The sequence below is a fragment of the Pan paniscus genome, chromosome 19 (assembly GCF_029289425.2).
Source record: "Pan paniscus chromosome 19, NHGRI_mPanPan1-v2.0_pri, whole genome shotgun sequence".
Lineage (NCBI taxonomy): Eukaryota > Metazoa > Chordata > Mammalia > Primates > Hominidae > Pan > Pan paniscus.
Window position 1 is genome coordinate 77,650,072 of NC_073268.2, and position 25,087 is coordinate 77,675,158.

The window sequence follows — 25,087 nt, forward strand, 5'->3', positions numbered from 1 at the left end:
TGGGCAGGCCTATTTCTGCCCCAGGATTCTGGGCATGTGACAGGCGGGGAGGCTGGGGCACGGGCTGGGGTCCACATGGGTCCGTCTGCTAGTGGAAAGGCAGCATCCTGTGGGAGGTACAGACAGAGAGAAACAGAGGTAAGTGGAGACAGAGAGCTCAGAGGCTGGGCAGAGAGGTCTAGGTGCTGAGCGGGACTCCGTTTCTGAGGCGGGAAGGACTGGGTGGCTGGGAGCAGGACGCTCCCCAGTCTCCACTTCCTAGACTAGGGCAGGCATTGGGCTTCCTCTTCAGCTCTCCAGGATCTCAAGGAGCTGCCGTGGAATCCTGGCCCTGGGCCGCAGTTTCCCCAGGAGGCTCTGCCAAGCCTGGCACCTTGCAGCCCGGCCTGGGCTCTGTCAAGGCCCGAGCCGGACTCGGCTCCACTCAGAGGCCGGCCCAGCACTTCCCTGCCGCCGCCGCCCCGCACCCGGCCACCGGGCTTCCTCCCAGTCCTCACCCCTGACCTCCGCGGCCGACTTCGAGGCGCGCCAGGCCGGGTCCAGCGCCCGCGGCCCCCTGGGCCGGGACAAGGAGGGCGGGTGAGCAGAAGGGCGGTGCCCAGGGCCTGGAAGTGCAAGGCCGCGTGGTGGGCATGGTAGGGAAGCGGAGCGTGGGCCTGTGAGGCGCGTGTGCGCCTGCGACCTCGGGACCGGGGCTCCCAAATGAACAGCGCGCACGGCTGGGAGCAGGGCTTGGGGAGCGGGGCTCTGCGGCCGGGGAGCCCGCAGCCGGGGATCCGTAGAAGCCGCTGCCTGGAAGCGGGCGCCGGCAGGGGGTGGCCAGACCCGGTCGTGGAGCGTCCTAGTCTTCGGGCACGGCGGGGCCAGGCGAGCCCTCCTGGTTGTCGAGCCTCGGCTGAGAGCCGGGCTGTTCGCCCTTGCTTCCCGCCTCTCTAATCTAAACCATGCGGGGCTCCCAGCCCCTACCCGGCTCGCGGGGCCCGAGGGCCAAGAGGAGGGCACTGGGCCGCGCGGTGGAGGAGCCGGCGGCTCGCGTGGGGCTCGGGATCTTGGGGACCGCGACGCCGGGGAACCCTGGAGCCCCCCTCCCCGGGGGACAGCGGGCGCAGACTGATTGACAGCGGCGACGTCAGCGCGGAGGGGGGGCGGCCCCAGAGGGAGGGAGGGAGGAGGAGGGAATTGAGGCCCCAAAGTGCAGCCTTGGAGATCAAGGGCCCGCTCCAGAGCCGGGATGTGTCCAGCCCCGAGGGCACGGCGGGCAGCTGGACCCTGACCCGGCGGCGCGGAGTCGGAGCCCCGGCCGTCCCGCGCTCCTCGGACCCGAACCTGCAGGGGACCTCGGGCCGCTGGCGCCTCCGCATGCGGCGCCGCAATTAGGGTGAGTGTGGGTTCCAGCCGAGTGGGGACGAGCTGGGCGTGCGGAGCTGGGGCCACAGGGGCTCAGGGTTAGGCTGCGGGGTCGGACAGGAGGATGAGCTGGAAAGGGGTGAGTCACGCGACCCGGGGAAGAACTTCAGGGGCGGTCAAAGTTGCAGGAAGGCGGCGCGAAGTGCCTTGGGTCGGGCCGCCGCCTCGGCCCGACACCCAGTAGTCGGGGCACGAGCCCTCCTCTCTGAGTAACGCGATGAATTGGGTCTAGAGATCCAAGAGCATAGAAATATCGACAGCGCCAGCACCCTAAGAACAAGGCCGTGACAGGCGGAGCGGTGGCCTGGAAATTGGTGTTTGCAGAATATGCAAGGCCAAGGAAGAGGGCCCCGGTACTGGAGCGAAAATCCGTGTAGATATGTGAGTGATCAGAACACTAGACTCAGAGCCTTTGATGCAATAGACTAGTCAAAATTAAAGCAAGGAACATTATATATAAATAATGATCGATGATTAAAGATTATTGGAATGTGAACAATTACCAAAGAAAGGGCTAATCGGCATAACTGATATAACACGTGAACTTCCAAATAATACAATCATAGTCACTTTCAGAATCAAGTGAAAATAGTAATCACAATTTTTAAAAGGATTAAAGACAAAGTAATTCTAAATAGAGGAACAATGTAAGGACTGTTTATTAAAACCAAGTGCACTAATATAACATATAGTAATAGTGTAACAAATTACCAAACTGTAGGAAACTAGCAAACGAACTGTAGGAGAAAGATGAACAATGAAAATACTATTAAGGGAAATACTATTAGTGGTAGTGATATAATAATATAATGTATTATTGATACTACAGCGAACTATTAAAAGAAATATTAACTAAAATCTTAGGAGCAATAGTAATATAAATAAAGACATATTAACAAGAATTGCTGGAGTAATATGACAATTTATGACCAATGTATTAATAGTCACAAGAACATTATAAATAATGGTTGAGTAATAAGAAGTATTGTACCAACGTGATGAAAAATAATCAGAGTATTAAGAGCTACAACAATATTACAAAGTATGACAAAATAACAAGAAGTAATGATGTGATGAGTAACTAGCGAGTTCAGATCTGTAACATTACAAATAATGACAAAGTAACAAGATACTGTCGGGGTGTGTTGAAGAATAATACCTGGAGTGTTATAAGCAAGCCTAACAAAACAAATTGTGGTTAGATAACAAGAAGTATTATAAGGATGTGAGGGAAATTAACATGAATTTTGAGAACAATTATATAACAAGTTATGGTAAACAAGAAGTTATTGAAACAGCGTGACAAAGTATAAACAAAATGAAGAGCAAGCAACGGAAACGTATTAGGGATACAAAGCAAGAATAAAAAATTACAATAGATTAACGTGACCTACTGTTCACTATGTCACCTCGATATTGGAAATAGTATTATGAATGTGCCAGGCGGCCCTGAAATGATGGAACAGTGACAGGAAAACAACAAATTTAGTAACAGTAAGCTAACGAATCAAAGCAGGGCTTTAACCATACAGTATTAAAGATACAAAGTAGTAATAATCCACGCGATAGGATATTCTCAAAGTTCCCGAACTGATCAAAATACTACGGTAATAAGGACAATTAAAATATTTTTAAAAGTACGAAATAGTAACAGTTCCCCTAGTGCAAGAAACATATCCCCAGTAACCTAAAAATGAAAAGAAAAATGCTGTCGTCTTTGGAAAACGAGGCAGCTGAAAGCAACAGACCCCATCGCAAAGGCAGCGGAGGTTGCGGGCCGCCCCCGCGGAGGAGTGGATGTGAAGGACGAGAGCGGACCGCTATGCGGTGCTGAGTGCGGGACCCCGCGGTGCTGGCGGCGGCCGAGCGCGCCCAAGCTCGAGGTCCGAGAGGACCGCGGGGACGACCGCCCCGGGCCAGCCGGGCGTGGAAAAAAGGAAATTGCTGGGAAGGGGGCAAGCTGTCCCGAGGTCTGGATGTGGCTTCGTGGCGGAGAGAAAAGGAAGAGGCAAACCCTGAGCCCGGGAGGGAGAGCACTGAGCAGGCCTCGTCCCCAGTCCGAGCTGCGGGACCGGCGTCAGTGGACGCGGGCGGTGAACCAGCTCCTCACAGGGCAGGGCTGAGCGCGTAGGACTGAGAGCGCAGGGCGCGAGCCGCAGGGCTCCGCTGCACGGCTCCGGGTGTGACAAGAGCCCAGCAGAGGACCCCATGGCCATGCGGGCCAAGCGCGAGACGGCCCCTCCTTGCGACCCCGCAGGCCGCCACATCTGGGACCAGCGGATCGCTTGGTCGCTGGAGCCGATCCCGCCGGGGCCCTAGATATAGTTGGACCCAGTGCGCTGGCCGGAGCGGGCAGCTACCCTACTGGCGCAGCGGCCCCCTGTGTGGGGACTCCTAGGTTTCCGAGGCTCGGCCCGCGTTCGCACGTGGCCCGAGGCGGGTGCTGGCGCTGGCCATGTCCAGCCAGTCTCACTCCCTGCAGGCTGTGGCCGAAGACTGGTCCGCCTGTCAACCTTATCTTTATGGGTTTTTCCCAACCCAGACTGGCCCCGGCCCCTTTTTATCTCCTGGGTTGCACTTGGCTTGTTTACTTTGCGAGGTCCTGGGAGTCGAAGTCTAAGCCCGGGATGAGGAGGCCTCTGAACAAGATGGGCGAGAGGCCTGAGCCCGGGGATGCTCCGGGAGGGCCCGGGGAGAGCGGGAAGAAGGTAGGAAGAGAAAGGCGGGGCATTCCGCCTCAAGAGGGGCCGTCAGACCTACAGAAAGCCCCGCTGGAGCGCCCAGGTCCAGCAGAATGGGGAAGAGCAGGGAGGTGGAAAGGGGAAGCGGAGCAAGCGGGGCACACCCTTAAGGGATGCGGGCAGGCTGGCCTCTCAGGCTGTGCTCTCATCCCGACGCCCCAGGACCTGCTTCGGGCAGGGAGCAGGCACCTGAGTAGGCGAGGGAATCAGCCAAGACAGCCGAAGAAATGTAGCTGTGCCGGGCAGGGCTAAGCGGTTCCTGTGAATGGGCCCAGCCTGCTGGCCTGGTCCTTCACTGGGAAGGGTGTGGGTCTTTAGGCCCAAAGCAGAGCCCTGTGGCGCTAAAGTGTGCCTGAGTGAGCCTGTAGGTTCGAACTCGAGCACCAGGTAGGGGAGGCCTGGGCTGAGGGCAGAGCCTGGATCAGTCACCCAGGAGAGTGTGGCTGCTCAGGCTGGTGGGATGCTGTGTGAGGGGCTGTGTTTGGGTGTGAGGATGTCTGTGCCAGAACGGGAAGAGGATGTGTGTGGACGGGGAGTGTGTTGGAGTGAAAGCCTTTGGTTCAGGAAGTCTCTACCTCAGTGCTGTCTGAGGGGTTGGGTGAGGGCAGATGGGTGAGCTGGGCCTGAGGTCCTGAGGCCCTCTCTGCACACAGGTGTGGAGCTGCAGGAGCCTGGGCCCTGCCCTCCAGCCTGGCTCTCCTTTCCTGCATGGCCAGGAAGTGTCCTGGCTGTCCTGGGCCCACAGAGAGGCCGGGACCCCAGTTATTGGGGAACAGCCGAGAAGACCCAGGCCTCAGGCTCCGCCGGAGCTCAGTAGGAGTGAGGGACTCGGGGTGCAGCTGTGGCAATGCCGAGAGGGCGGTCCCTCCCCTAGACCTACTCATCACAGAACCCCACACCCAGGGGCAGGCAGACATTGAACTGCCGCAGACCCTCCCAGGTCCACAGCCTGAAGGGAGGAGGCGAGGGACCTGCCTTCCTTGCGGGTTCCCTCCTCCAGCTCAGGAGGGGGCGGGGTCCACGTGCTCCAGGGCTGCCTCCGCGCCCCGCACGAAGTCCCGGAATCGGCTGGAGAGGGCCAGGGGTCCTCTGGCGAGTGTGGACCTGGGCGAGTGACTCGTTGTGTGCTGTGCCCGCAGGAGATGCTGCAGGATAAGGGCCTGTCCGAGAGCGAGGAGGCCTTCCGGGCCCCGGGCCCAGCGCTCGGCGAGGCCAGCGCAGCCAACGTCCCCGAGCCCGCGCTGGCAGCGCCGGGCCTCAGCGGAGCCGCGCTAGGCAGCCCCCCGGGACCCGGGGCCGACGTCGTCGCCGCCGCCGCCGCGGAGCAGGTAGGGCTGCGCCAGCCGTCGGGTAGAAGTCGGGCGTCGGTCTGTCTGCGGGGCCGCCTGTGTCCGTCTTTCCGTCCGATTGTCGGCAGGACTCGCTTTCAGGAGGACCTGGCTGCATTCAGGACGGTCTGCCTGTTCGTTCTCCACTGGACATGGCTCGCTTTCTCTGCCTTTTGGGTCCTTCTCCACTTTGAGCCCTCGGGGCTACTCTGGGACAAGCAAGAGCTAGAGCTAGAGATAGAGGAGAGGGCGGTAAGAGAGAGGGAGACCCCCGTAGCATCTGAGCGAGCCTGGACCAAGTGTCCAGCTCCAACAACCCGTAGAGGGCCTGGGACCGAACGGCGGGGGGCAGGAGGAGGCCACCCCGCCGGTGCACACGGGAGCCGCTGCGGGGCTCCGAGGCCTCTGGGACGTCGCCGAGGGCTTCACAGTGATAATCGGACTATCACAGCGCACGGGATGCCGCCTGGGGATCTGTGTGCACTATCTGCAGGCGCACGCCTGGCCGAGGGTGCGTGCGCCTCTCCCTGTCTGTGTCTGCCCCGGGAGCCTGTGGCGATGGCCCGCCACAGAAATGTTCATGAGTGAGCAGGAGTGTCGTCTAACCTGCGCTGGCCACTATGTGTGTCCTCTGAGGGTTCCTCCGTAGGTGCAGCTTTAAAGGAGGAAGTTTTAGCCACCGATTAATTCTTTTATATTCACGAATAGTTCAAAATCGTTCTGTGAAACGAAATCTGGAGCCATGGGCTCCGGGCGGGCAGGGTTCCGCACAGCTCTTCGGGTCTGGTTCTTCTTTCCTCAGGCTCCGCGTGGAGCCCTGGGCCTGGCAGACACAAGTTTCTCTCCCTCCCATCCCCAGACCATCGAGAACATCAAGGTGGGGCTGCATGAGAAGGAGCTCTGGAAGAAGTTCCACGAGGCGGGCACCGAGATGATCATCACTAAGGCTGGCAGGTCAGCGCTGGGAGATTTACTTCCGGGGATGGCGGTGGGGAGCAAGGGGGGCCAGGGAGGTCCCTTAGAAGTCCTCTCGGCCCCGGCCTGGTGGCCTGTGGGAGGCCTCTCTGCCTCCTCGGGCGTCAGTGCCACCTCCCTTCGCAGCTTGGGACTGGGCCGCCAAAGCCCGCAGGGGGCCACCGCAGCCGCGCGGGCCTTGCGGGAAAGACCGAGGGGAGGGGCAGCGCTATGCAAATGAATCCAAACAGGGATCGCGACGCTCAAAAGTCCCAGCTCCAGCACTTTTGGCCCCCTGGGGGGCTGCTTTGCCCTCCTCTCTTTGAGGACCTGAGGAGGTTTCTCAGGAATGCATTGATTGGAGACCCAGAGATGCCTCTCAGCAGATGGGGAGAGGGAAATAGACTATGCTGTTCAGTTTTCATACATTTTCGTGAGTGACTCGAACCCCAAGTTTTTCATCCCAGGGGCGCCGCTCTTCTGTTTCCATCCCCATCTCTGGCCAAGGGGAAAGCACTACGTTGGGCTCCGTGTGTGTTGTTGGGGGAGCGGCTCTCGGTGGCTGCCAGAAAAGGATGATTTATAAAGTGGAAACATCTTTAAAATGCGCTGGTGTCTGTGGGAGAGAACAGGGAGGAGAGGATGAGAGGAGGAAGACTCACGGCGGGGGTGGGGGTGAGTGAGAGATTCGCTGGGGCTGGTGGGGTGGGGGCAGGAGTGTGGAGGAGAACGGTTATCAGGTGAAGGTGGATTGCTGTAGACAGAGACGCTGGCAAGTTCAGGTTCAGGAACTCCCTCCCCACCCACTCTATCCTCTCCACATACACACACTTGATTTCGGTCCCTGAGGACAGATTAGGTGTGAAAATGTCCCTTTGCCTGGATGTGTCTCATAATTGGGATTTTGAAGGAATAAGATGATGAAGGCTCAAGTGCCAGGAATTTGGAGTCAGACCATGGTGGGTGAGGGATCCAGTTCCAACTCAGCTACTTTCATCTGTGCAACCTCAGACAAGGTACTTAATGGTCTCTGCTCCCTCCCCACTCCATCTGTAAAAGAACAGGTCTTGCCTCATACATTGTATGTAAAGCACCAAGTTCCTGTCACATGCAAGCACACAAGAAGTGCTAGCGAATAATATTAGCAATAATTAGAGAAGTGTCTGGCGTCCCACTCAGTATTTTCTTCTACTTTTTAGAGAACTCAGCTCTGCTGAACCACTTAGCGAATGATAGACTATTCAAAGGAAACAAAAAGCCGGCTGGTTTGCTGTGTGCAGCGTATGGGGTGCTGTGGTCCTTCCTCTCTGCTCACTGGCAGGCCTTATAAAGTTTCCTTTATTTTGTTGAGGGTGGAGGTCTGGGCACTTGGCCACCCTCAGGCCTTAGCCAGGGAGGTGGCATCACCACTCAGGGCCTCTATCAGGAGAGAAAGTAGGTTTAGTTTAGGGCTTGAGCTTGCTGTATTTTGGGGATGGAGATAGGGAAGGAAGACACATGAAGGGGCTGGCAGAGGGTGCGACATGGAGCAGGCATTGAGGACAGTGGAAGCCAGGTGTCACAAGCCCTGCCTCTTTCTGGCTGAGTGTACTTGGGCAAGTCACAGTCTCCTTGTAGCTCAGTGGTGTCAGGGAAATGGTGACCGTAGACCTATCTGCTGTCCCTTCCTTTTCTATCACTGTGAAACTCAAACCAGGGAATCACGTGGATGATGGTTGGTAAATGGATAATCCACTTGATCAAGTGCAAAGGGGAATGGGGCTATTTCTTGTGCCTGCTAGTGTGGAAAGAAGGTAAGAAAGAGAAAGGTTCAGAACTTCCATTTTTAGGCAGCAGAAATAACCTTGTCTCTTGAAAATAACTGGCCAGCATGTTCTCTGGGCATGTCTGGCCTTTGGCATTTTAAACAAAAGGCATTTTTGTTTGTTTGTTTTCCTCAGTAGTGTTTCCTGCATCTGCATGGGTCCTCCTCCTCCCTCTCCCAACACATACACTTATACACATACTTCCATAGGTGGCCAGCTTCAGGCAGATGTTTGTGCTTGATCCTAGTTGAGGCTTAGAGATGGACCTTAGGGAATTATGATAATATTTCTAAAATGGCTGTGATGATGCTGGCCAATTATGGATCCATCACAGCCTTTCACTTCTCTGGCAGAAAGTTATCCTTGCACTGGGTCTGGTTCTTAAGAAAATCACTAGTTTCATGCCCCCAACCCCTCACCCCTCACAGACCCCATTTCCTCCTTCATAGCTGCCCCCCTCCTTCAGCAACCACTGTATTGCTCTGATCTACGTTACTCAGGCTGTGGTTCTTCAACATCCTGTCCAGTGCCTCTCCCTGCTCCCCAAATTCTGTGTGCCTCTACTGGAACCCTTCTTGGTACAATTCCATTTGTCAGTCTGGGCCTTGCTGCTAAACCTGGAATCATAGCTTCCTAGATGGCTAGAGCTGGAGGAGAACCAAGAGAACATAAACCAAACCCTAGAGAAGGGAAGTTAGGCAGTTACCAGGTCCACACAGGAAAACAGATGAGACACCCCACCCCCAGAACACAGCCCCTACTTTGATAAGTTCCCTTGATTGCTTTTTTACGGGGTCCTATTCAGTGTGGATTGTGGCTCTGCCCTAGAGACCCTGGCTGATTAGGGACATGATAACTGCCATCTGGCTGGGCAGGAGCAGGCCCTGGAAAAGGGGAGCCAGAATGTTCTCAAGCCAGGTTGAGTTCTCAGATCACAAGTTTCCTTCCTACCTTAGCCCTTTGGGTCCTTGAGAGTCTTGAAGGTTGACAGAGAGAAGAATCCCTTTCACTGGATAGTGACTTTGAACTGCCAAACAATTTGGCCTGGTGGATAAAATGCCAACCACAGTGGGAGCCACCAGTTTCTGAATACTCAGCAACCTCCATGTCAGGTGTGAAATGGGGGCCACAGCCCTCCGCAGCCCGTCTCAGTCTCTTGGGTCTCTGTGTCCAGAGGGTTCATGCTGATAGCTGCAGACAGCAGATCCCTCTCTTGGCCTCCCCACATCCCTGCCAAGCTTGATACATGTGAGAAACTGCATTTTCTCCCAAACATAGATAAAAGTGAGCTCCACAAAAAAATTTAAATATAAACCTCCCCAAAATGAAAATTGCCTAACTGTCTCACTGCCCTACTCCTAGGTCATGGTTTTGCCACCAGATAAATCTCCACTATCAGCCTTCATAGCCTGTTGAGTTCAATGTTGCTTGTGTTAGTGACAGTGAATTTGCGTTTGAAAAATGAACTACCGATGAGAACTCCTGTTGAACCTGTATTGTTTGTTATTCTGAGGCAAGGATTTGGCCCGGCTTAATCCGGGGCTTCAAAGCCAATTGCCCTCACTCTGTATACAGAGCGTCAGAGCCCAGTGGCGTGGATGATAAGAGAAGTAAGGGTTGAAGACACTGGGAAAGTGGGTTGGGGAGAGAGTGCTTTGATCTCTTTTTAAAGTATTTTCTGAAAGCAAAAGTCTATCAGAAGGAAGTGCCTTTAAAAAAAATCTAAGAGAAGCAACTGATCTTCCAAAACAACATCCATTCCACACACTCTCACCCCTGCCCCTCCCTCAGGGAAAAGATTTCTTAAATATGCTTTGGGTGAATTAGAAAACTGTGTGTGTATGCCTCTATGTATGTGTGTGTATGCCTCTATGTATGTGTGTGAAACGTGGAAATCGATTTATTATCTTCAAAATCAGAACTCACTTGGCTACAAAAGGCTTGGTCTCAGTGTAGGTGGCACCAGCAGCCCCACTCCTAACCCCAGCCTTGGATGCTGGGCCCTGGCCTCTTCCCCGCACACCCAGGACTCCTCCTGAAAAGCCCCCACGGACATCAGGGTTGGAGAAACAAAGGGTTTTAAGGGGACCCCTGCCGTTTCACTGCTGTAGGGTTCTTTTCAGACTCTGAGCTCCAAGGCGCCTGTGTATGTGTACACACATATATAATTTTTAACCTAAATGTATTGAAGTGGAACATTCCTACAGAAGAGTCCACAGGTCTTAAGGGTGCAGCTTTACAGACTTGCACAAAATAAACACACTCGTGTAACCTTCATCCAGATAAAGAAATAGATTATCACCACCACCGCCCCAGAATCCTTCTTGTGTGCCTGCCCAGTCAGAGCCATCCCCACCTTTGAAACCGCTCTCTAGACTTCTGACCCCTTCTGGCTGGTGTTCCCCTACATTAAGGGAGGATCCGTGTAGCTGTTCCTGGAGTCCCCAGGAACCTCCGAGAAAGTCGGGGCTGCAGTGGGGTTGGGGCTTGGGGGACCCTCCAGGTGGAGAGAATCTAGGGGTATCCCCTAGTCTCTGTCCCTTTCCCCAGGAAAGGGGCTGAGAGTAGGGGCCTTGAATTTGGCCACCGCTTTGGCCGGGGAGCTCCCGCGGCTCTCGCAGCGCACCTAGAACTTGCGTGTTCCCTCAGCAGTGAGTTCGCAGTTACGGGTTTGTTGCCAGAATAAAAAAAGCCCCAAACCCTTGCCCCGCGCCCCGCGCGCCTCCAACACCGAGAAACGTCCGAGGAAGCTTATCTTAGCAGTTCATTCTAAAGCCATTTCCGAGTATGAATAGATAAAGGCTCCAGCTCCGCACCCTTTCAGAGCCTGTTTCATGATCAGAGGAGAAGCCCCGGGCTTTCATCTCCTCCCGGGCCGGCGAGCAGGCGGCTTGTTTATTCCCCTGGCGGAGCCGTTTCCGCGTGTGCCGTGGGGAGGAGGGGGGAGCCCCCATCTGTCTGGGGGCGCGGGAGCCCGACGGCGCGAGGGGAACTGGGGGAGCATGGAGAGGGCGCTTGGGGCGCGGAGAGAAGGTGCGGGGCACGTGGAAAGCGTGCCGAGGGGCTGGGAAGAGGGAGGGACAGGAGGACGGGATGGGAGCAGGGAGAGGGTAGGGGGCATAAGGAGAGGGTGCAGGGAGGGGAGCGGGGGAGCGCGCAAGGAGGGGGCTTGCTGGGGCGGACCCAGAGGTAGAGCGCAGAGTCAGGCTCTGCTTCACCGCCAGGGCGGTGGCAGGCGGGCTTCACCGCCAGCGCTGGTGGCAGGGCCTGCGTGGACACAGGCGGCACACGCAGTGTCTTCCTTCTTGGTCACCTCCCCCACCCCAACACACAAACAGGGAGGCGTTGCTTTCCACCGTAGGGTGTTGGTTTTCAGGTACATTCTATGTCATAAATCACGGAACCAATTTACATCTCACTCCATCATTTCAAACCTTTCATTAGAGAGGCAGAGCTCACAGGAAGTCACAGCTCCCAAACCCAGCCTGGCCTCTGTCGCCTGAGGCATGCCACGCTGGGGAACACCCCCAAGTCAGGCGTCTAGGCACCAACTTTAGTTCCTTCAAGAACCCAAGGGCAGATGCCCAAGGGGCCTTGAATTCTCCCCTCGACCTGGGAAGGAAGCCAATGGAGGGGACAGAGGGGGCCTCACTTTCACAGGCAGCCCTTTCCCAACGCTGGGTGGACCCTTCCTCCTTCTGGAGCCACCTAGGCAGGGAAACGGTAGTGCTTAGGGCCCCCCACCCCACCCCAGAGTGGGTTCTGCATGGCTCAGCAGTCCCCCAACTAGACCCTGCCAAGACCTAGACATCTGTTGCATTGAAGGCAATGGAACTCCCTGAGGCAGTTCAGGCCACAGCAGAGGGCTTTTGAACTCCCCATTCAGACCAGACATCCTACGTCCCTGTCCCTCGGCTTCTGAGCGCTGCTGCCTTAGGTAGAGGGGAACTGGTGGGCAGGGGAGGCGAGGCTGGGAGGTACTCCCCTTCCCTGTGCCGATGCCCACATCTCCTTATCAGTCAGGAATCTGGCCTATGATCAGCTTCCAGCAGGGGCCAGGTCCCAAGACACCAGCTGGGGCTGCAGAGAACAGGCTCCTCAAAGGCCTTCCAGAAAGCACTTAGTCAGTGTCAGCCTGGCCTCCTGGGCTGTGGAAATGAAGCCCAGCAGGGAGAAGGAGAGGGGAAGGCCAGGGCCCCTTAGCCTTCTCTCAGCCTAGGCTATGACGCGTGCCAAAGTGGCAGTGAGCTGTTCGCTCCTGGCCCCCTATGTGGACACTGGCCCTGGAGGGAAGCCATGGCTGCCCTCTGCTGTTGCCACCTGGAATGATGACAGGAAACAAGCTGAGTGCAGGCCCCCGGTGCCAGGCCAGCCCAAGTATGGCCAGGGCTGCCCCATTTTGTGGCTGTTTCTGTGGCAGTTACAAAATGGTGGCCTGCAGGGGGCAGGATTCTTGGCCTTACCCCAGGGAAGGGGGAGGTGAGGCAGCTGCTGCCCTCCCTGCTTCAGCTGTTGGCCCACCAGGAGAGAGGCAGGGCCGGGAAAGGGTGGTGCAAGATCCAGCTGCGCCCCCAGGCCCCATAGAGGGGCTGGTAAGCAAGAGGCAGGGTTGGGTTCCTGAGCCCCTCACTTCCCCCATTCCTGGAGAGGGGGTGGGGTGGATATTTGAAAATGCTTTCAATTGACATCTGAGACAAATTCTTCCACAAGGTTTATAAGTCCCTAGACTTGCAGCTAGAACTTCCCTCCTCCCTCCAGGCACGCACACATCCACACATGCGCACTTGCACACCGCTCACATGCGCCTGGGCACACACACCCCACATCCCCACGTCCCCACGTCCCCGCCCTGCAGTGCTTGCACAGGCCTCTCCTCCAGCAAGAGAGGGGCACAGGCGGGGCTGGGTGGGGCGTGGGCTGGCAAGGAAGTGAACCCTCCACCTCGGTCGGGGTCCTGGCCTGGGCTTAGGGCCTGCCAGCTTATAGAGGCCTTGATCCTTTCTGGAAGCCCTGTTCTGTCCAGGTAAGCTGGTGCCCCGGTGACAAAATAGGGGCCTCTGATCAGCTGTTTGTGGCATCTTGGACAGCTTCTCCAGGGTCCCGTACTGTCTTGGGTTAGTGAGAGGCAGAGAATCACCTGATGGTTGTCCCAGAGTGGACCAGCCGGGCAGTGGCACAGCTCAGTGGGGCTTAGTGTCTTCACTGTGTCTTCAGCTAGGTTTGGATCCTGTTTCTCTTGGGGAACACCTTTGTGGAAGATCAGCTGGGGTGGGGGATGGAGTCTGAGGAGGATCGTGGGAAGTTCCGTTCTTCCCTCTGGTGAAGTCAGGGACCTAGTGACTAGGGGAGGGAGCTGTGCCCAGAGCGTTTGTGTATGCGCTGTGCTGTTGTGTGTGCGTATGTGCTGAGGGGTGTGCGGAAGCCCCCTCTAGAATGTGCCTCGAACCTCAGGGCCCTTGACAGCCTCAGCATGGGCAGCAGGAAATGACAAACTTTCTGGGTTTTGGTGAATCCATTTTCACAGAAGTAGGTCATACCACTTCTCCATTTACTTTGCTGAGGGAGGAGTGCAGCAGGGGTCCGTGGTAATTCACGCAGCAATCTATGAGATAGGTGGTAATGTTATCCTCATTTTAGAGATAAGGAAACCAAGGCACAGAGAGGTTCAAGCAAGTTGCCTAAGGCTTATCAGTGGGGTCCAGGCTGTGACCATGGCAGGTGGTTTCAGAATCCATGCCCTCTCTTATCCATGAGGCTCCTGGACCGACTTTCCCCTGATACTCAGGGTGCACAGGTCCAGGTGAGGTGTTCACAGGGAGAAATACCCCCGATAGACACACTGGAAGAACCCAAACCTAGCAGGGTTTTGGACAGCAGTCTCCTGTTTTCCTGCAAGCTGGTTTTAGGCCTAAGGATTTCCACAGAGGCATGACCCAGAGGAGGCAGCTCATTATTTATGGAAGCAGCTGATGGGGGTTTCCGGCCCCCTATAACTGCACCCCAGAACTTCAGTTGTGTGTGGGCTGGCAAAGGACAGGAGGGAAATTAAGGCAGCAAGGTTGGCGTCAGAATCTGCTCCCACAATCCTGACTGGGGTCTCTGTGCTTCAGCTGCTCATGGGCACTAGCCCCAAGTCTTAGGGGATTATGGGGGAGGGGATAAGTGAATTTGGGAAATGGTGTAAACTCTCCTCCTAGACACAGACTGATAGCTGCAGGGGCTCAGAGACAGCAGCCAGTGCCACCTTTTCACTGTGCAGCTCGGGCAGAGGGGGAAGTGAGTTGTGCAGGTCACACAGCTGTGACCAATGCCAGGATTGCTGGCCAAAAGGGCAGCATCTGTTAGCGGCCTTCTGCCCCCTTGCTCACTCTGTTCCATCTCTCCTGGTGCTCTGTCCACACGCTCTGCCTCACCCCTCGGCTCCCCCAGGAGGATGTTCCCCAGCTATAAGGTAAAAGTCACAGGCATGAACCCCAAGACCAAGTACATCCTGCTGATTGACATTGTCCCTGCCGATGACCATCGCTACAAGTTCTGTGACAACAAATGGTAAGTGGACCCTGACCGCATCACCCACCTTCCCTCAACTGCCCACTTGCCACGCCCCCACCTAGTGTTTTGTCCGGGGGATTTCTTAGCTACCTGAGTGACTGCCCAGGTCTGCAGGCTGGAGTCCACTGCCTGGAACTGGCTGTGCGGAGGCTGAGGTGGTCAGCGAATGTCTGCATGCCTGCTTCAGGTGGGGCTGGGGTTGGGCTGAAAACCAGCTGCGTGTTTGGGAGTTTGGTGGATCGCAAGGGTCTGTACTCTCCTTATGGCCATGGGTAGTCAGGACTTGGTGACTATGCTGTCAGGTGACAGACAAATCATTAACACTGGCCAGATTTAGACTCTCAGTGCTTCACTGTGGGGAAGATGGGAGCAGTTCTCTTGGGGACTTTGAGAGCAAGCCATTACCTGCTGTTGGGGGCACTCTCCTGTTTCTCCATGTTCTCCTTGGCTTCAGGCCCCTCCAGCCATCCAGACGAAGTGAGGCTCCACCAGGGGGTTGGTGGATGGGACCCTTTGGCAAGGGGCTGGGAGACATAGAGAGGTAAAGGGACAAAACCAAAAGGGGCCAGGTAAATAAACGCTGGGCTACCTTTCATGAGGCCAACTCCTTAGTCCCTGACTGCCTGGGAGCTCGGAACAGCGCTCCGGGAGCGAGCAGCCAGCCAGGACACTGGGCTCCATGGCAAGTGAGCTACAGAGCTGGAGAGATTGGGCCGAGCAGGCAGGATTTGGTGGCCACGTCCTGGCAAGGGCCATGTTTCTGTTTCTTCTCCCTCTCTGGGCTAGAACTCAGAGCAGGCTCTGGCTGCGGGGAGAGCTACCAATTAATTTCTTACCATTGTTTTGGGGACAAGCCTTTTGAGAGTTGTCTAGGTCCTCTGAGAAGCTCCCTCTAAATAATATAATTTATAACATGTGACAATCATAATCATACCAGGTGTAGCGGCTCATGTCTGTAATCCCAGCTACTCTGGAGGCAGAGGCAGGAGGATGACTTGAAGGTCAGGAGTTTGAGACCAGCCTGGGTAATATAGTAAGATCCTTGTCTCTGTAAAAAATGTAAAAAGTTAACTGGGCATGGAGGTGCATGCCTGTAGTCACAGCTACTTGGGAGGCTGAGGCAGAAGGATTGCTTGAGCCCAGGAATTGGAGGCTGCAGGGAGCTATGATCATACCACTAGCATGGGTGACAGAGTGAGAACCTGTCTCTTAAAAAAAAAATTTTAAATCATAAGTGTAAATATACATAGAAGTGCCTAAATCTCCTCACAATATCTTTGTGATTAGCCCCAGTCCTTCAATTAAATGATCCCATTTCCCTGTAACTTCCCTTTTCTTCTCTACTGCAGTAAAATTAAGGAGATTCAGAACTGCTCTCTCCTCCTCAGCATTCTCTCCTCTGAACCTCACACTCCTACCCTTGAAGTACTAATTTGACAATGTGGTGGGACCAGCAGCTATTTTTTTCTCTGGTCAATGGAGGTTTGCTCCAAGAGGGGACGGGGAATCTGGCCTCACCAGCCCCTGGAGTAATCACCTGCTCTTATCTGCTCTGTTGGCAGGATGGTGGCAGGGAAGGCTGAGCCAGCCATGCCAGGAAGGCTGTATGTCCACCCGGATTCTCCTGCCACAGGAGCCCACTGGATGCGGCAGCTGGTCTCCTTCCAGAAGCTGAAGCTGACAAACAACCACCTGGACCCCTTTGGCCATGTAAGCATGGGGGCTGCCTGGCCCCAGGAGGCAAGTCTGGGGCAGTTTTAGGGGTGGGACAGGCCAGGATGGGGATAGGGAGAATCCACTCCGGGATCCAGCTCCAGGCTTTGGCGCTCACTGACCAGTTTAGGGAAGGAGCTCAAGCCTCTGAGGCCTGCAGAGAGCTGGACTTCCTTCCCGGCCACTTACTGGCTGGGTAACTCTGGACAATTGTCTCAGCCTTTTTGAGCCTCACTTTCCTTGTCTAGAAAATGGAGATGACCACATGTACCTTTCATGGTTGTGAGACTTAAATGAGAGGGTATACAAGAAGCACTTTGCACGTAGGAGGGGCTAAATAAATGGCAGCTATGATGATAAAGGTGACGGGTCAGATCTCAGCTTCAGTTCCCCAAAATCTTGCCTTGCTGGAACATAACACAAGAGGGGTAAGCCTTTTCCAGCAAGAGTCACGGATATGTTCCAAAGCCCCTCTTTGGTGTGTACCCTCTGCCTGGCCTGACAGCCGCCTGCTTCTGGGAGAAAAGACCTTGCTCTGGCTCACATGTTAGCTCCTGCTGGATTTGGCCTGGTCCTTACAGAAGAGATTCTGAAGCCCCAGGGATGCTGCTGACGCCCCATCCAGGCAGCCCAAGCTCATTCTTTCCCCATCTGGCCCTGGAAAGTCCACAAAAAAGAGATTTTTATGTGGAAATTTTTAGCTCAAGGGTGTGGCAAACAGAAGTCTGGGGACCTGGTACTATCTGCCAGGGCACAGGCCCCTCCCCTCGAGACTGCCCGTGGTTTCTGGGGAAGTGCAGGGCAGGGGCAGTGGAGGCTTTGAGATGCAGGTGTGGCTGTTGGGGTTACGAGATGTGCAGGTATGTCCCGCTTTTACGTCCCAGCTCTGAAGCATAGTTCCTATGGAAAACTCCAGCCATGCTTCTTTTCTGATTGATGCGTATGTAACTGGCATTGAGCTTCTAGTTTTAATTTCTCAGAATCTATTCAGTTCGCTTCTGAGTCATTGGTGAGCTATAAACAAGCAGCTAGGAGAATGTTTAATTAATGCAGTCAACTCCTGACTTATCTTATCTGGTTTGTGAGTCCCTTTACTGGGTTTCCCATACAGGGCAGGCAGATTCCCAATGGGGAGGATCAGCCAAGTTCCCACCTCCCCGAGCCCCAAGGCATTTCAGCTGAGAGGCAGAGGGGCTTCCTGGGTCTCCCTGGGCACCATCCTGGTCAAGACTTTGTTCCCAGTCAACTCCTACCCAACTTCCTATGCTTGGCCAGGCTGTGGCACCAGCCTCAAAGGGTAGGGAGGGTCTCTGTGTGGGGAGGCTAGGGAACCTGGCCCACGACTGCACACACACACAGACCCCATGGGGGGCGAATACAGAGCTTGTGGGGAGCTGCATCTTTGGGTGGCCATTTGTCCCTAGAGATCCAAACCTGGAGAGGATTTTGGATGAGCCAGCTTGTTGTCAGGGCTGCCAGCTGCAGGGATGTCTCAGAGGACACCTCTGCTTCCCTGACCTCTAGAAAGTGAGAGCAGAGGGAGTTAAGGGCTGGAAAGCTGCGCCTTCTTTAGGAAGTGGGAGAGAGCGCTCTGGCCTTCACAGCCCAGCAGTAGCTTTTCACAGCCTGGCTAACCTCTTCAGTAGCTCTCCCTGGGTCTGTGAGTGGTTTGTGATAAACTGCATAGAAGTCAGGGCCAGTGAGGCTGCTTGATGGGCTTGTGATGCTGGGGGTGCCCCTGGCTACATCTGCCATGCCTGCCTGGGGCTTCCCTTGCCTTGATGATAGGGATACTACCCACAGGAACTCAGCTTTTTCCCTGGATGAGTGGGACGCAGAGCATCTTCCTTCTCCCTTCATCCCCACACTTACCCAGTACTTGCAGTTTATTGGCTACAACAGCCCTGTGGGTGTGGCAGGGCCCAGGTACCGTCTCAGACCCAGGCCTTCTGCTTCCAGGTCCAGTGTCTCTGGGCTTCTCCACTGCCTTTCTGTACCCAGGGCTCTCGCTGTGGTATCTTCACCTATTTAGAGAACCCTTGAAGAGGGAGCAGCCTCTGGCCATTCAGACAAGGGCTGTGGAGAGACATATCAGGGCACAGCAACCCATTTGGACATTGATTTTCTTCTGCCTCTTGGCCCGTGCCCGTGGGAGTGGTGAGCTCCCATTGAAGGATGAAGGAGTCACCCTTCTTGGCTTCTCAGTGCAAGAGGCTGGGGAAAAGCCACGTTGTATTGGGAATTGCCCTTCCTTCTGCACAACCACTTCTACGTTTTCAGCTTGCCCTGAAAGCTTCCAGGCCTCAAGGGACTTTCTCCAGCCACATGGGCTTGGACTTTTCTTGGGGATCCTCACGGTATCCCAGGAGCTTGAGCAGCTGCCTCCTATTGGCAGCCCTCACCCCCAACTCCTGCCCCAAAGGGTGGGCTCTCTCCTCGCGAAAGGGCAAGTTGAGAGCTCATGAGAGTGGCTGTGGTATCATCTTGGGGTCCAACAGGTGGACTCAGTGTCCTTCTAGCTTGGAGATCCCTGGGCCCAAGCCATCCCATTTCCTCATCCCAGGAGATGAGCAGGGTGGCTGAGAGCCCATGTGTCTGCTTGCTGGTGCCTTAAGGCTTCAAAGAACAGGAAGCCCTGACTGTCGGGGGCGGGGGTGTGGAACAGCTATTTTGGGATAATCCGGGTTTTCCTATCATTCAAGATTCCTTTCTTCCATGAATGCTGCTCTTCTCTGAAGTCTGAGGACCTTAGATTGAAGTCTTGGGCCTGGTAGCCTGTCCTGTATGGTACATGGGGCCCTGGAACAGGAACCTCTCAGACCACATGGCCAGAACCTCCTAAAAGGACTGAGCTCCCACTAGAACACTCCTTGTGGGTTTTTGCTGTGGGATTAGGAAAGCCTTCACAGCAGAAATCCACAAGGAATTTTCCAGTCTGAACCTTGGAAGGCAGGTTCAGGAGGGCAGATTCAGACCTGGGAGTCAGCTCCAGTCCCGAGGTTGGGCCAGGCGGGAGCAGAAAGGACCATGGGGCTGGGGCTGGATGAACTGCCTCCAGGTGGCCTGAATTCAGCTTTGCTTCTGCTGTTCTGCTGGCCACAGAAGCTGCCTGCCCACTGTCCCTCCTGCCTGCCACTACCTCCCACGCCCAGCAGGGTCCTGTGCCAGGCGACTATGAGATGGGAAAGGAAACTGCTTCCCTCGGCTTTCTTCCTCTTCTCCTCTTCTGAATAAGCTTCTAGCAATACCTGGGCTTCAGGAAGTCAGGGAGGGCCTCGCTGGGGCATAGGTGGGACCTGTATCCTGTAGCACGATGAGGAAATGGTGGCATGCAGGTGTCCCAGATTGCTGAGGAGGAAGGGCCAGTTTATGATTTCTGACGCAGTGAGTCCAACTGTTGGAGGGGCTGCATTAGCCCCTGGGCTAGAGGTGTGGGCTGCACTTCCTCAGTCACAAAGTAGCACGCATTAGTCCCCTTAATATGCGACTTCCTTCTAGCCACTGGGCTTCATAACTGGCATAGGCCTGACTGCCACACCTTTAGGCCTGGGACTATTTTCCCACCTTCTTCGCCTAGGTAGCTACTCCTGAGCTGCGAGATCCAAGCTCAAATGCACCTTCTTCAGAGAGAAAGGTTGGGGTCCTCATTCCATGCTGTCAGAGCACTATGCACCTTTTCATGCTAGTACTTGCCAAGGTTATAATTTTATACCTATTTGCATCTTAACATTTTATTTATGAATAGGAAATACTTTCACAAGCTTTAAACATAAATCATTGAATAAATTAAAATGTCTACAATACGACATCTCTCTCTACTTGTTCCTGATCCACTGTTTCTTTCAACCCCCAGTACAGACAACCATGGCTACCAATTTCTTTTCAGCATTTTTTTTTTTTTTTTTGCACATAGGCAGAATGTGTAATCTGGAATCCCCTCTTTTACACACAAAAGGTAGCATACTATAGAAACATTTTTTGCATTTGCTCTGTAAATTTAATAATATCTCTTGGAGAATAGTCTATTCAGAGAGGGCTTCCTCATCCCTTTTGCAGCTGCACAGAATTATTATTATTTTAATTTCTTTGAGATAGATAGAGTTTCGCTCTTGTTGCCCAGGCTGGAGTGCAATGGTGTGATCTTGGCTGACTGCAGCCTCCACCTCCCGGGTTCAATCAATTCTCCTGCCTCAGCCTCCTGAATAGCTGGGATTACAGGTGCCTGCCACTATGCCCAGCTAATTTTTGTATTTTTTTTTTTTTTTAGTAGAGACAGGGTTTCACCATGTTGATCAGACTAGTCTCAAACTCTGACCTCAGGTGATCCACCTGCCTCGGCCTCCCAAAGTGCTGGGATTGCAGGCGTGTGCCACCGCGCCCGGCCTGCAGCTGCATAGAATTTTATCAAAATGATTGTTTCAGAAATCATGTAGCCAGTTCTTGTTGAAGGAATTAGATGTTTTTTTATTCTTTGCTCTTCTGATTAAGCTTGTACATATGCCATTTTATGCTGTGCCAAGTATATCTGTGAGATAAATGGCCTGTTCAAAGGGTACATGGATTTGTAACTTTGAAAATATCACCAAATTCCCCTCCATGGGAGCTGTACTGATGTATCTATTTCCACCACTGCTGTGGCCTTACCAATAAGGGTGGGAGAGCAAACTTGTGGATTTTTGTCAGTTTGACAGGTGAAATGTGGATATCAGTGTTAGCTTTAATTTGCATTTCCTTTATTATGAGTAAGGTTAAGCATCTTCTTTTAATAAATTTCCTCTCCTGCGAACTGCTGTTCTCATCCTTTGCTCATTTTTCTTGTAGGTTTTTGATATCAATTTCTAGGAACTCTTATAAATTAGGAGGATGTAGCTCTTATCTGTGATGAGTTACACATGCCCAGGTTATCATTTGTCATTTGGTTTTGCCTGTAGTGATATTCCCACACCGATGCTTTTGATTGAATTGACCAGTCTTTTCCTTATAGATTTTGGATTTTGAGTTATTGAAAGCCCTAACCCCCCTCCTTACTTATAAGGGACTTTTCTTTTAGTATTTTATGGATTTATTTTTACATTTAAACCATTGATCCTTTTGAAATTTATCCTGGCATTGATTTGAGGTGTGAATCCAATTTTTTTTTTTTTTCTACAGAGCTATCCAGTTGTCCCAGCATCACTAATTGAGTTGTCCCCTTTCCTCCCCTGGTTGAGGTGCCTTATTTCTGAACACTAAATCCCTATATGAATGTGTGCCTGTTCACATGCCAGTCTTTTAACAACTGTTGAGACTGGATAATAGGTTTTAGTGTTTGGCAGGACTGGGCCTCCTTGATCTTCTTCAGAGTTTTCTTGGCTAGTCTTGTCTATTTTTTCACATAAATTTTAGAATAAGCTTGTAGTGTTAAAAAAAGGAGCTTATTTGTATTTTTATTGGATTTGCCTTAAATTATAAATTTACTTAGAGAAGACTGATAGGAAGGCTTTTCTATTTGCTGAGGGTTTTCTGGTTCTTCAAAATGTATTCAGGTTTCCTTGAAATGGCCCTGCACGTTTCTTGTTAGGTGTGTCACCTGATTTGTTACCATGATAAATGCAGTCTTTCTTTCACTACATTTTCTCACCACTTATTTCTGCTCATTTTCGGGGTTACTATGTGACTACCCCACCAGATAGTAAACCATGAGGTTTCCAATCACTGTGACATCCTAGTGCCTAGCCACCATGTCTGGCAAGCCAGTGGGTGCTGGTGGATGGTAAGTGCATGAGAAACTCCTGAAGGGGGTGGTAATCAGACAGCAAAGCCACTTCCTCTGCCAGGGGCAGATGTCCCCCCAAAGCTTATGCTGCTAATCTGCCAGTGGGGACCCAGAGCTATTTATCTCCCTCTTTCCTCCTTTCCTCCCACATTTGCTGATCCCTGACAATGTGGCAAGCCCTGAACTCCAGATCAGGTCCCACCCTCCCCAGACAGGTTAAGGTATGAACTCAGGCTTGGAAACTAGTACCAATTCTGGCTGTGCCTGAAATCGACTGTCTGATGCTGGGCAAATGCCTGCACCTCCCTGACCCTCAGTCCCTTGCCTGTTAAAATAAGGGCAATAATAATTAATGCCTACTTTATACGGATACTGTAAAGATTAATTTTATGGTGGATGTAAATGGCTTAGCACAGGGCCTGGCACATAAGCTATGCTCAGTAAGTGCCAGCTGTTACTGCTGTTGCTGTGGCAGAAGGCAGGAAGGTTTGGAGGCCCCACGGTACCACCCCAGTGTTGCTCCCATGGGAGTGATGCCTAAGGTTCCCTGGGCAAGGCCTCTTGAGTGGGCTGATGGGCTCCCTGACTTAGATCTAGTTTGAATTTTCCTTGGATGCACCTCTTATCATCCGGGGTCTCAGTTTTCTTTCTTTCCTTCTTTGGTGTTTAAGCTGAGATCCTGTCACTGTCCTAACCTCTTTGTAGGGCCGGGGAGGATCAGAAGGATGATAGAGAAGGTAGTCACAGAAAGTAAAATTATGATGCAGGGTAAATCTGGTTTTAGTATCTGACAAAATGGACATTAGCCACACTCTTGAGGGGCTAGCATCCAGATAACATGTGTTCTGTGTTCTGTAGGGCCTGCTGACCCAAGTCCCTTACAGTGTTTAATTGGCACCTTCTCATTAACTCTGAGCTTGTTGAGAGCAGTGTGTGCTCTCTCACAGGCCATCTGGATCCTGCTCCAGACTGTGTCTCCAACCAGCTGTGTGTTCCTGGGCGAGTCACGTCTCCACTACCAGCATTCTGTTCCTCATCTGTAAAATTAGAGAGCTGGACACGAATGATCTCAATGGCCTGCCTCTCCATGCCCTAATGTTCTGTGATTCCAATGTAGATAGATCTGGGCTTTATTGGCCAAGCACGCTATGGCGATCTCTTGAGGAGAGGGATGTTTGGCACAATTGCAGTTGTTAAAATAGAACAGGCTTCTGAATTGTGGCCAGAACATAATGAATCCCATTTCTGTGAAACGATGATGACGGAACCAGTCATGTAGTGGGGTTGTTGACGTGGCTGGCCCATTTGGCCCCATATCCTCTGCAGCAAATATAAATGTGAAACCCTGGCAAAGTAGTTTAATGTAGCGCCTGAGGAACTTCCGAGCAAAGCCAGGTGTGTGAGTCACTGAGTTGGTTTCACATTCTCCCGGCTGATGGGGCTAAGGCTCAAGTTTATACTTGTCTTGGCTCAATGGGTGGGACTTTCTTCCAGATACCTGTCCAGGTTCTAGACTGTCGGAGTCAGAAGGGGTGTTTGGGACCACTTAGTCAAAGGCCCCACTTCATAGATGGGGACCCCAATGGTTGGAGAAGGAGAAGAGCTTGCTCAGGACTTGACGCTGGTGAACAGAGATCATGAAGGCGTCTGCACCCTTCTTGACTTCTCTATGACCGGGGTTACCCTCACCTAGTGGCTCCCACCTGCCCCTGTAGGACTGGCAGCTTCCCTCTTTGCAGGTTTCCCTGTGAGCCTGGCTGGTTCCCTGCCTCGGAAGATGTGTTGGGCACTCTCTCCACCCTAGTCATCAGGGACTTTGTCTGACAGGCTAAGGAGTTTGGCCTTTATTCCAAGGGTCAAGAGGGAACAATCAAAGGTGGATTGTGTATATAAGGCATTTATTGAGCCCCATATACTGGCAGCAGTGGTAGGAGGGGATGTGGGGGAAAGAGGAGGAAATACAAAAGGCCCTGCTCTTAAGCAATGCACATCTTCCTGAATTTCCCAGAAGGTTCTGAGCAGGGGAGTGAACTGATGGGATGTGTTTCAGGAGGAAATGGAGAGAAAGTAGATGGAGGTAGGGGGAGGCTGTCCTAGCAGCCCAGCCAAAGATGGTGGGGCCTGAAGCAGGGGTGTGCAAAGGGAATGGAGGGGCTTTTGTTTTATAGATAGAGTCACAGGAATCGGTCACTGAGTGGACCTGGAGGTGGATGACAGTGAGGAGAAGGGGAGTTGATGATGATACCCAGGGCTTTGACGAGCCCACAACTGCTTGTGACTGCCCAGGTGTCACAGGAGCAGGGTGGCTGCTGCCATGTGTCCTAGTGTCCTGCACAGCCTTCATGAGGTGCTGGTGCCTATGGCTCTGTCCTGGGTTCTCTCAGCCCATGGTCTTTGTTCTCCCTTTGTGCTGCCACCTTTGGAGAGCTAGAGTGACTGGGGGAGGCCTTCATGCCAAGGAGCTGGAACATCGGGGAACTCATGGGAGATCATCTCTGCACATGTTTCATCACCACTTTTGACCTAGGAAATGCCTTAGAGATGATCTCGTCTTTAGTGAGCAAGCAAAGACCAGAGAGGAGGGGACTTGCCCACGTTCCCACGGAGGGTTTGTGGTCGTGGCCCAGATCTTCCCACTCTCAAACCCGACCTTGCACTCACTAGATCCTGTCTGGGGGCAAAGGAGCCTGGAGGTACAAAAGGATAAAAGGTATAGCCCTTTCTCCTGAGGAGTTTAGAGTTTAATTGAAGGGACAAGAAGAAATAGGAAGCCACTAGGATGCAGAATGACAACCAGGTAGATAACACATGAGAAGTAAGTTTCAGAACTGG

At 53.3% G+C, this 25,087-nt stretch overlaps 1 protein-coding gene across 2 annotated transcripts in view; it reads left to right on the forward strand.

Moving 5' to 3' along the window:
• The first annotated feature begins 1,222 nt into the window (after positions 1–1,222).
• Positions 1,223–25,087, forward strand: part of TBX4 (T-box transcription factor 4) — a 32,715-nt gene continuing 8,850 nt past the window's right edge. The window contains exons 1-5 of one of the 2 annotated variants that reach the window (XM_034942639.4): positions 1,223–1,378; positions 5,288–5,476; positions 6,336–6,430; positions 14,665–14,784; positions 16,350–16,497. In XM_034942639.4, coding sequence (XP_034798530.2) covers positions 5,291–5,476; positions 6,336–6,430; positions 14,665–14,784; positions 16,350–16,497 — 549 coding nt within the window. In that variant the 5' untranslated portion in view covers positions 1,223–1,378; positions 5,288–5,290. Of the gene's footprint in view, positions 1,379–5,287; positions 5,477–6,335; positions 6,431–14,664; positions 14,785–16,349; positions 16,498–25,087 lie in introns of those variants that run through there. The other variant, XM_008967149.6, reaches the window with a different exon arrangement.